Here is a 12198-nt window from a genome sequence, read left to right as displayed (position 1 = left end):
TTGTTTTTTGTTGTCTTATAGCCGATCTAGAGGATATGTCGCTCTTTGGAAAATTTATTAACGTTCTTGTGCAACAGAGCTTGAGATTGGCTTTCAGTCTAGCCGCTAAACAACTCTTTGATCTATGACGAGGGTTGTGTATTGAGACAGAATACTTGAGTGAAAAATATATTCATATGATTTCAAAATAATATTTTAAAACCCTAACACCATTTCAGTATTTCAACAAAATATTTTTAAAAAATCTACGACCTTTATAGTGCTTCGAAAATTGTTTTTAAAAAATCTACAACCATTATAGTACTTCGAATTTTTTTGTTTAAATCTACGACATCAAAAACTATTTTTAACCAGTGAGCGGAGCAGTATAGTCAGACGTGGCCGACCATACGATACCCTACACAACTATCATGTGGATGTTTATTCCGAGCCTGGGCAATATTTCGGGATATTTGCACACTCTTGCCCGATTAGAGGTCAACCGCACCTATTCCTTACACAGACATTTATTCCGAATATTACTAATATTCAGTACAGCCCTTCCAATTACTTGTCCAGATTCCCTTCACCGTGAAAAAACACAAAAAAATAAGTTTTCGGCCCACTTCATCCCAAAATTATTATCTGATAATCACCGAAAATTATTGGCGTTATCCTTGCCCACAACTGGAATCTCATGGAAAATTTCAAAGCTAACGCGCTATATTTCCGCCCTCTAGGTTACTAAATAATATCTCAGGACGTAAGCACCTGCAAATATTTAAGTGTAACTCCCATATCTGAGTACATTGGTATCAATTTAAAGGTCAAGCACACCTCTTGGATATACTATCAACTTCTCGGGTCTATGTCCTTCAGGAGTAAATATATGCGCTATAGAATAACATTTTTGTAATTTTTTACACAAATGTCAGGGTCCATTTGACCCGCAAAATAATTACCGATCTTTATCAAAACAGCCATGCTTATTTTTTAGCCCAATCCCCTTCTTCATGTAAAATTTCACTATGTTCGAGCCATAATTGCGACCTCTGGAGCGACCAGAAAAACAGACTAAAGTTATGTATGTGGTCCATTTCATCCCCTAAATATTAATCGATCTTTACCAAAAACAATAGGGATCTTCATTGGGTAGAACCCATCCTACATGCAATATTTCGTGAAGATTGGTCGATTACTGTGGCCTGTATCGTGTTTACAAATTATAATGGACAGACGGACCGACACACATGTCTAGATCGACTCAGCTATCCGAGATATGACGATCGGTATACTTAAAGGTGGGTCTAGAACCAATATATCGCTGCGTTACAAACTTTTGGGGCTGCACAAAGCTATAATACCCTGACAAGGGTATAAAAGTCAACCGCATTTATAGTACTTCGAAAAAAATTTAATCAAAGACTTTTTAAAAGTACTTTAATGGTACATTGAAAAATTGCTTTACACAAATGACCCACAGCAAAACTTTCATTAATTGCAATATTGCAATGGGCGTATGAGTTTTATTAATGCGAGTAGCCTATACGTATAAGTGTTGACATGACGTATACGCCCAATATGTTCCAAAAGCGAAATTTAATATTTAGGTGTTTTCGAACATATTAAGAAAGAGTTTTCCAGCAGGGATAATAAAAAAATAATCTACGACCTCTATAGTACATCAAAAAAAATATTTACAAAAAAATCCAGGCCTTAGAAAATATTTTAAAATAACTCCAGGCCTTAGAACCCAGGCCACGCATTGGGAATCCAGACCACGCATTGGGAAATATATGGAGAACTATTTTAAAAAATCCACGCCTTAAAAATTTTTAAAAAATCCACGACTTTAAAATTTTTAAAAAATCCACGCCTTAAAAATTTTTAAAAAATCCACTCCTTAAAAAAATTTTAAAAAATCAACGCCTTTCATAAAAAATATTTGTTAATTCATCATGCATTCCCCTCCTTATCACACCTCCCTTCTCTTTGCAACTCCATGCCTATCAATGATTTGACGAAAAATCTAGAAGTTAGATTTTTGGGCTTTCGCAACAGCTCAACACAAATTAATGACTTTTTTGGTCAGGTCAATAGAATTGAAACATATGGACGGATGGATGGTTGTATTGGATGACTGAATGAATGAAAATTGCATGTTAACCAACTAGTAATTGAAGAGCTTTTGGTGTTTGGTTTTTTGTCATAAAAATTTTTTCACATAGAATTCCTTTCACTTTTTTGGTTGGGCTAAAAATTGGCCAAAAAACGTTTTTTATGGTCATATAATAGCCAGCGTGTTCCCATTGCAAATCACAGAAACATGTTTTTGAAGTCAATTTTAACAAAGTCACATCATCATCATCACGTAGTGCCAAACATTTTTTATGAAGTCTCTTCGTACTCGGAGATAATTTTTGCGGATTACATGTGAAAAGGTGGAAAATTTGCAAAACAAAAATTTACCATATTTAAATTGTTTAGTTAAACTGGTAGTTAAAAGCCATATCAACATTTATGTTATGATGAGATAGTTTATGCAAAAATTATGGCATTATTTTAAGACCACTTAAAACAATAGTTAAGGTGGTTGGAGCTGTTTTGCTTTGCTTCTTCAAATAATATAAAAATAATTCCCATAATGTCTTAATATGAATGGGCTGCTGGTGGGTAATTTGAGATGTCTGGAGCAAACAAATGGGCCAGTGGCGTCATAAAATATTTTTTGGGGGAGAAAATTTTGAATTTTTTAATGATCGGAAACATTGTGGGCTAGGTCACCTAAATATGCCAATCTACACCCATTTTAGAAACAAATAATATTTTATATTCAATCAGTTTTTTTTTTCAAAAAGTAGTAAATTGACCATAAATCATTTTTTATACACAACCTAGCCATTCGGAGAACACTTCTCAGAAAAATGTGTATTTTATTTACATTTGTTTTGTTTTGAATAAATGTATATAACGGTTATTTAGCCAGCTTTTATAATTTAAATTAAGGTCTTGGATGGTAAGCATGATGCTGACCTGAAAATGGCGAGACTCTATTGTTTCATGGAATGTAAGATTTTAGGTCACTGTGTTCTATTCTTGGTTTTTTATTTGGCACACACAAAAAATATATTTGAAGACATATTTGAGAAATAAAAAATACTAAAACATATCAAAAATAAATGACAGAATATTAATTCAACAATAAGAATAAAAAACAATCACCAACAATCTTATAAAAGTCCTTAAAAAATATTTTTAAAAAATCCATGATAAATTGTAAACAAAGTACAAGTCGCATTTATTATCCCATTTGGAAGAAAATTTGGCACAGCTCATTTATTTGGCCCAAGGACGAACCCTATTGAAATTGGGAAAAATCGGTTCAGATTTAGATATATCTCCCATATATATTTTCCTCCGATTTAAGGTGAATGGTGCACCAAAGTCTCTATATAACTTTCGATTTGCACGAAATTTGGCACAGCTTACTGAATTAAGCCTAAAACGATGTGTGCAAAGTTTCGTGAAAATCGGTTCAGATTTAGATATAGCTCCCGCATTTTCGTACGATTTAAGGTAAATGGTGCACCAAAGTCCCTATATAACTTTCGATTTGCACGAGATTTGGCACAGCGTACTGAATTAAGCCTAGAAATATGCTTGCTAGGTTTCGTGAAAATCAGTTCAGATTTAGATATAGCTCCCATACATATTTTCGTCCGATTTTGTGTAAATGGTGCATTAAAGCCCCTCTATTTGCTCGAAATTTTGTATAGCGTACTGAATTAAGAGTAGAATGATGTGTGACATAGTGTACTGAATTGAGTCTAGAATGATGTGTGATATGTTTTGTGAAAATCGAAATTATGTGAGGTAAGTTTCGTGAAAATTGATTCCGATTTATATATAGCCTTATATATATTTCGTCGGATTTAATGTAAATGGTGCACCAAAATCCGATTTGCACGAAATTTGGCATAGCGTACCTAATTGAGTCTAGAATGAAGTGTGCTAAATTTCGTGAAGACCGGTTCAAATTTAGATATAGCTTTCATTTTCGTCCGATTTTGGGGAAATGGTGCACCAAAATCCTAATGTTTATCCGATTGACACGACAGTGCGGCATACCGAATAGCGTGTATTAAGTTTGCTATAAATCGATTTAAATAAGTTGGTCACATTGTTCACAACCGAATGTAATTCTACCTGAATGAAATGAAACTTAGCATAGGTTTTAGAATATATGTACGGATTGAAGTTTGTTGGTTCACATATAGATAAAGATCACATACTTGAGTTCGTTCAATTTCAATGTTCCTTCGAAAAGGCAACGTCTATTAGGATATATATGTAGAATATACCAAAGTGGTGAAGGCTATTATGTAATCGGCCCAGTCCGAATCTACTACTTTCTTTACTGGTTATACAATTGAATCTGATTTAAAAAATCTCCTAAATAAAAAATAATAGTGGGAAAATCCACGCATAAATCAAAACTTCCTTATGTATCCGCTGCGGTCCTCTTAATTTTCCAGATGCTCATCTCTAAAACTATGCCATGAAAAGTTCTTAAGAATTCTAGTGTCAAATTAAAAATTGCATACATCAAAATTCTACTTTCATATAACAACAACAAGAACTAGGAAAAGCAAACACCATCACACCAATTGTGTGCAAATTTTTCACATGATTACATTTTCAACATTTTTTCTCAGGTGTGAGTGAGTGAACATCATGGCATCCACACACTGAGCAACCTGAATTTTTTGTGTATTAACCTACAAAATGAACAACAAACAGGCAATGAATGACAGCAGAAAACCCAAAACATTTTTTCCAGCAGCATCGCGATCCAGTTTCCATATCTAACTAAGCATCAGGCAGGCAGACAGATCAAAAAATAAGAAAACTAGGCCAATGTACGCAGCAGCTAAACGCTTAACTTTGACAATCAAAATAGAAGGGGGTCTTCATTTCAATAACAAACATGTCCCCGGCTATAAAACCAAAACAAAAAATATGTATAAACTTCATATAAGGGAAGGTTGGAATGGAATGGTTTTATGGACTATGTTCATCATCTCTTCCATGGAGGCTTAGATAAATGTTTACAAAAATAAAAAAATAAATGCAAAACAAAAACAAACTGGTTCAGGAAAAAAAAATAGAAAACCTCCAATGGAGTTTTTACTTTCATTCAAACAAATGCTGCCAACCAACCAGCCAGTTAACCATTGACGCATTATATGTATGACCCAGTTTGTGTCCATTTCTAAGTGTTCACTTGAGCTTGGTTTATTTATCCATTACTTGATTTCAATGGAGTGGCCAGCCATAAATTACCAGCAAGCAACAAACCTGCTAAACGTAAAATATCTTGCTTGTCACTTTTTGTGGACTGTTGTCGTCAAATTATGTCTTTGTTCGAAGAGTTGAGGAGTTGCTTTGAGTGGTATCCATTCGATTGGACATCTGGCCAATGATTAGCAAATATTTTTCTGATTTGATGGCCACCAATCCCCCTTGGCCAAAATGATGTAATCACATTCATGCTAAATGCTGTAATGATTGTCATGGAGATGACTATCCGACAGGAATGGATAATTATGGACGGTATTAATTATATATGACATGACGATACTAATGATAATCAGAACAGTATATGAAAACTTAAAATAATAGAACACTATTTTATGCCAGAAAATATTCGGTTGAGCCAAGCCTATTTTTCTTGAAGAAATATTCCCTTGGAATAAATCACGCCTATTTTAATAGTGGAAATATAGAAAATTATTACAAAAAATACTAAATTGTTTGAGTTAAAAAAAATACAAAATTATTAAATTATTAAGGACCAAAAATGACTAAACATTTTTATTGCTACATAGAACGTTTCCTATTGATAAAATAATTATAAACCAAAAGGGACAACGTGTTACAAAATGATTACAAAAAATACAAAATTGTTAAAAATAAAAAAAAAACGTAAAAAGACTTAAAATGATCTCCATCAAAGGACCAAAAATTCCTAAAAAATAAAATTTCTACATAAAACACTTTTTATTGATTAAATAAAAAAATACCCAAAGCGAAAACGTTTTCTAGAAATATTACAAAAAATAGAAAATTATTAAATTGTTAATAAATTGAAATCGAGGTTCGTCGAAGGACCAAAAATTTCGAAAAATGTTAATTTTCTTTTTGTTGATTAAATCAAAATACATACGCACCCAAAGCAAAAGCGAATAATGAATAGCCTAAAGGGAAAACAGTTGAAAAAAGTTAAAATCTTTCAAAGTGATAGGGGCGTTTCAGTCATCTTAATTGGATAACATATTCAAGTGGTTGTCTCAATGAAATCCACCCTAAGACAAGGTATTCCGCCGTATATATTTTAATCTCACTACTATTTATACAACATCAAAAAAATCCGCAATATCATTAATCATCTTATCTCTTCATTTCTTTCGTTACAGCCTCCCTTTCACAATCACTTCCGGCGCCAGTTGAATGTACAGCAGCACATTTTAAGCGATGTCCATCAGCATCATACCCAACCCCGTCAAAATCAAGGTCTCTTCTTGCAACAATCGCCCAGTGTTGAGGTTCCAGTGCCACAAACTCAACAGCAGAGGAATCATCAGCGATTCCCACCTACCGGACCTAACCATTTCAATGTTGGCAATCAACAATTCCAGAGATCTACACACAATCAGGTACATGTACCATTGCATCAACAGCAGCAGCACCAACAACAACATCAGCAACAACCCCACTATCAACCACAACAACCCCAACAATTCCAACACCCTCAACAACAGCATCAGCAACAACAACAACCAGCCGTCGGAGGTCAATTGGATCAACATCAACAAAATTTCTTAGCTTTGCGTAACTTCGCCAGCCAATCTATTGGACCCCAACAAAGTCCACCACAACGCTCGTACAACAACAAACCATTTCAGGCTCAACAACCAGGTCTCCAGCAGCCTCAATATTCCACCTTACCCAATGAAGCCTATCAGCAGCAGCCAAATTCCAATTTCGCTTTGGGATCCCAAATTCTGCCTCAAACCCAACAAAAGTTGCCCATTCAGGCTCCAGTACCCACCTTCCAGACTCAAGCTGCACCTCAAATTCCCTTCTCAACCGTGCCACAATTCTTCCAACAGCAGCAACAACAACAGCATCAATCGACTCTACAAACAACCCAGCAAACCTTTTTGCCACAGACACAACAAAAATTGCCCCAAGTTGATCAAACTCAGCAATTCGCCTTGACACCCAATTTGGGAATTCCCGTACCAAATATTTTCCCCAATTTGAGAGCCACTGCCAATACCTATGTCCAACAACAGAATCAACAGCAGCAACATCATCATCAACAAATTCCACAACAACAACAGCAACAGCACTTTGGCCCACAAACTTTCCCCGCCTCTCCCGAACAGGAATACAAACAAAAGCTGATCCAGAAACATGAGCAGTTCGTCCAGAAACAATATGAGAAGTCGCAAAATAAAGTCAAGCAACAACATGCCGAATTTGTGGCCAAGCAGCAGAACATCAAACAACAGGTGTTGCCCACAATCATTGGCGGCAATAATCAGCAACAGATCTACAGCACGCAACAACAGACCGTAAGCTACAATCCACCACGTAGCCGTCCCGTAGGTCCTTCCGAACTACCATCCTTTGCCTCGGCTGTCCAACAATACTACAAGGAACATCCCACAACTACCACGACCACCACCACAACTACAACCACCACTACCACACCACCTGCTCCCCCAGCCCCTAAAGTCAATTCCAAATCTGCCGCCTATGGCCAATTGAAAGCTGAATTGGGTAAATATGGTCAAAAGACCACAGCTAAGAAACCAGTCAAAACTTTCGGACGTGATGAACTCTTGAAGCAACTCAAAGCTGCCCTGGCTGAAACACCCCAGAAAGAATTGGGTAATAAGACCTATGAAGAGATGGATTTGGTATTGCCCAATGGTGAACGTGTCCAAGTCATTCGAACCACTGATCCCAATTTGGTTAAGGGTCAACAATCCTATACTCACGATCAATTGCAAAGCTTATTCGGTGACCAAAACATTGAAGCTATTGTAGGTGGAGGAGGAGCTGCAGCCGATGCTGGAAAACTAAGTCTCAGTGATATTGCCCCAGAAACTAAAAAGGACTTGGTTCTCCCCGGAGGTGGTAAAGTACAAATTCTAAGATCCCCTGATCCACAAGAATCCGTTGACCCACAAAACCTACCCGGAGGTGTAGATCTTTCCAGTTTGGCTTCGCTGTATGGTGGTAGTGTTGAAGGTGTTTCCAATGGAGCCAATAGCATTGCCAGCACAGCTGTTATTCAATCCGATTCTGATGAACCACCATCCCTTGAAGAATTGGCTAAACGTGGTTTAATTCCTGATGGTTATGAAATTGAAGGTTTGAGCTCTCCCTCAAAACCAAAGGCCCAACCTAAGCCAGCACCCACCTTGCCACCCAAAAAGAAGGCGACCTATGTTTATTTGGAAGAACAAGCTGATGGTAGCTTCAAAATCCAAGGCGTCAAGGCTAACGGTGAAAAGGAAACCAAACAAACCGGTGCTGAAGTGGAAAGCATTTTGGAACGTATAAGAAGCGGAGACATCAAATTACCCCCCTCGGTGACACGTCTTACCTTGCCCAATGATGAAGTGGTAGAAATTGAATCAGGAAATATTGTCAAGACCACTAAGAAACCACCAACAACTACGACCAGTACAACAAGTACAACCACTACGACAACAACTACTACCACTACACCCAGACCGCAACCAGCCTCTGCCACCAGAGCCACAACTTACAGACACCATTACAAATTCAAGACCACCAATGCCTATCATCCTTCCACCACCACCCATGCTCCTTACACCCATCGGGCCAGTACTCGCCACTACGACCACCACGCCGTGTATAGGCCAACAGCAGCTCCTCGTTACACCACAGTGGGTACACCAACACCAGCTATTGTGTCCTCAACCTATGAACCCATTACAGAACGTTATATCGAAACCACCGTTGATGATCAACAAGCTGTCCAATATGCTGATACGTTGGTGGAGGAAACTGAGAATAAAGAAAAATCTTCAAATGTTGATTCCGAATCGGCAATTTCAATGGCCTTAAGTAGTCCTGCCTCAGCTACTGCATCGACAACAACAACCACAGTATCGGGATCAAGTTCCAGTTCGGTTACCACCAATGCTAGTGATGATTTAATTCAAATCCTGAAATCGAATGGTCTCTTTGCTATGGCTAAATATTTGAGACAATCCGGTTTGGATAGTATTTTGAATGAAACTGGACCCTATACCATATTTGTACCAACCGATAAAGCTTTCAAGAATTTGTTGGTACAATTGGGTGGCCCAGAAAGAGCCGAAGAAAAATTCAAGGCTAATCCAAGATTATTGAGTGGTGTAAGTAGATATTTTGAAACATTTGTATTATAACAATTTTGAATCGATAGATGACCTCCGATGTCATCGACAGTACATATAACCTTTGAGTTCGTCTATTGGACAGTAGATGGCAACCAATATAAATAACCCAATGAACGATAGGTTGTATCTATTGTATAGTCCATGACGACTGAGCTCAGTTAATTTAAGACAGATGACTTTGTAGTTCATGATAGAACAATAAATGACCTTTAATTTCACCTATAGAACGATGACCTCTAAGTTCATCTATAGAACGATATGTAACCTCTGAGTTCATCTATTGAATGATAGGTGACCTCTGACTTCATCTATAGAACGATATATGACCTCTGCGTTCATCTTTGGAACGATAGATGACCTCAGAATTCATCTATGGAACGTAATGTGACCTCTGAGTTCATCTATAGAACGAAATATGATCACCGAGTTCATCTATAGAACGATGACCCCTGAAATCAGCTTTAGAACGATAGATGACCTCTGAGGTCATCTATAGAACTATAGGTGACGACTAGGATCTGTCAATTTACTACAGATGGCTTCTAAGTTCATCTATACAACGATAGATGTTCTCTGAGTTCATCTTTAGAACGATAGATGACCATTGAATTCGTCTATAAAACGAAGGATGGTCACTGAGCACTTCTATGGGTAATACGATGATCTCTAAGTTTATCTATTGAACAATAGATGTCCTCAGTGTTCATATGCGGGACAGTATTTGACCTATAATAAATTTCAATTTAAAATAATAAAAACTAAAAATCTCTCTTCATAATTCGTTACAGCTTCTCTTGCATCACGTTATCCCTGGAGCTTTTGACATTGCCACCTTACAGGATGAAATGACTGGTGTTTCATTGGCCGGTACCCAATTGAGAGTGAATCAATACAACATGCATGATCAGGAATGGAATGATGTTACAGTAAATGAATCAATTTTAGATATCTACAGAACCAAAAAATTTTAATCATCCTCCCTCTTTTCAGCTAACAACCATCAATGGAGCCATGGTTGTGCTCAACAAAAAGGACATTAAAATACCCCAGGGTATTGCTCATGCCATTGATCGTGTTATGTTCCCTCTGCCTGTGGGTGATTTATTGCAAACTCTGCAATCGGATAGAGAAAACCGTTTCTCCACCTTCTTGAAGATTTTGTATACCTCTGGTTTGTCGGAGAAATTGCAAAGTAAAGGTAACCCTAAAATTTCCCATTGAAGGTCTCTTGAATTTCAATAAAATCTGTTTTTTTTAATTATTATTTACAGGCATTAAAACCTACACTGTCTTTGCTCCTGTTGACAAGAGCTTTAATGACTTCGAATCGGATACATTGGAAAAATTGATGAATGACAAGGAGGCAGCAGAAGAATTCGCCATGAAACACATTGTACCCGGTACATTGTTCTCGGCTGGTATGCGTTTCTATCAAGTCAAGGACTCATTGTTGACCGGTAAAACGGTTATTTTGCAAAAGACCTCAGCCGGTAAAATTAAGGTTAACGATGCCCAAATGATCACCTCAAATATACCTGCTACAAATGGTGTCATTCATGCCCTTGATGGAGCGCTGGCGTGAGCCTAATGTTGTTTTGTATACGACAAAAATTTATTTAAAGAAAAAAAGTTAGTTTTTTAAGCTCTTAACTTAAGCTCATCTTTGAACAAAAGAAAAAAACCGAAACAAAAAACTTAGAAAAATATTTCCACTAACACACACACATCATCAATCTTGCCAGTTGTTATGTTGATGGGACCAAGAAGGTGCTGCAAAAAAGCTTTGAATTCACACGTTGACAAGCTTTTAGGCCTAATTTCTATTAAACTAAAACTTAATCAAGAAATAAAACAACAAAATCCTTAGGTGCTTCCAAAATAGAAAAAATGCAACAACCATTGGAATTGCTAATGCTTAGAGAAAGCTTTGAAAGTCATTGTAAAAAGTACTCCACAAACAAAAAAGCTTTTCTTTGCTACAACGAAAATTTGCACAAGCAGAAAATGTTTAATTTTAATTATATATTTGTTTTTAGTTTTTCCTTTTAATATTTATTTTTCGACTCAAAATTATTATTGTAATATTTTTTTGTTTTTTGATTATATGAAAAATTTTTTATACTTTTATACTGAAGAAAAAAACACGAGAAAAATTATATTAAGTTTTCATTAATATAAGATGTTTCTATTAATACACAAATTGTACATTTTTTATACATATATTTAATAAAACGAATAAAACTTAATTATATTAATAGCGGGAGTTTTATTTTTAACGCATTGCCCTTTAGATTATTTTAAATATTAGGGTTTTAACTCACCTCAGAGATGAGCTCACCCATTGAAAACTTCTTAGTTCATCTATTGAACGATGTATGAATACTGAACACATCTATTGAACGATAGATGGCCTCTTAGGTGATTTACAGATTATGTGGATATATTCTGAACAATATATGGCACAATCTACTGGAGAATAAATTACATTTGAGTTCTTCTACTGTCCAATATACGACTCCTGAGAGATAAACTCTGATCTCATCAAATCTATAATATATGAACTCTAAGATTACCTATTAGCCATTGAAAACTTCTTAGTTCATCTATTCAACAATGAATGAACTCTGAACACATCTATTGAACGATAGGTGGCCTCTTAGGTGATCTTTAAAACGACAGATGACCAATTATGTGGAAATATTCTGGACAGTATATGACGCCATCGACTGGACAA

General features: G+C 36.2%; 1 protein-coding gene across 1 annotated transcript in view; it reads left to right on the top strand.

Annotated features, from left to right (window-relative positions):
* LOC133333854 (uncharacterized) overlaps nucleotides 1-11046 on the top strand; it is a 58241-nt gene extending 47195 nt beyond the window's left edge. Inside the window, exons 2-5 of the mRNA XM_061542165.1 lie at nucleotides 6456-9440; nucleotides 10253-10390; nucleotides 10455-10662; nucleotides 10736-11046. Of these exons, the coding sequence (XP_061398149.1) occupies nucleotides 6456-9440; nucleotides 10253-10390; nucleotides 10455-10662; nucleotides 10736-11046 (3642 nt within the window). The remainder of the gene's footprint in view (nucleotides 1-6455; nucleotides 9441-10252; nucleotides 10391-10454; nucleotides 10663-10735) is intronic.
* Nucleotides 11047-12198: the final 1152 nt, after the last annotated feature.

The sequence above is a fragment of the Musca vetustissima genome, unplaced genomic scaffold, assembly GCF_032173495.1.
Source record: "Musca vetustissima isolate MV318-11 ecotype Yass unplaced genomic scaffold, APGP_CSIRO_Mvet_v1 utg9142, whole genome shotgun sequence".
NCBI lineage: Eukaryota > Metazoa > Arthropoda > Insecta > Diptera > Muscidae > Musca > Musca vetustissima.
The sequence above is the reverse complement of the archived record's forward strand: the minus strand, read 5'-3'. Positions and strand labels throughout refer to the sequence as shown.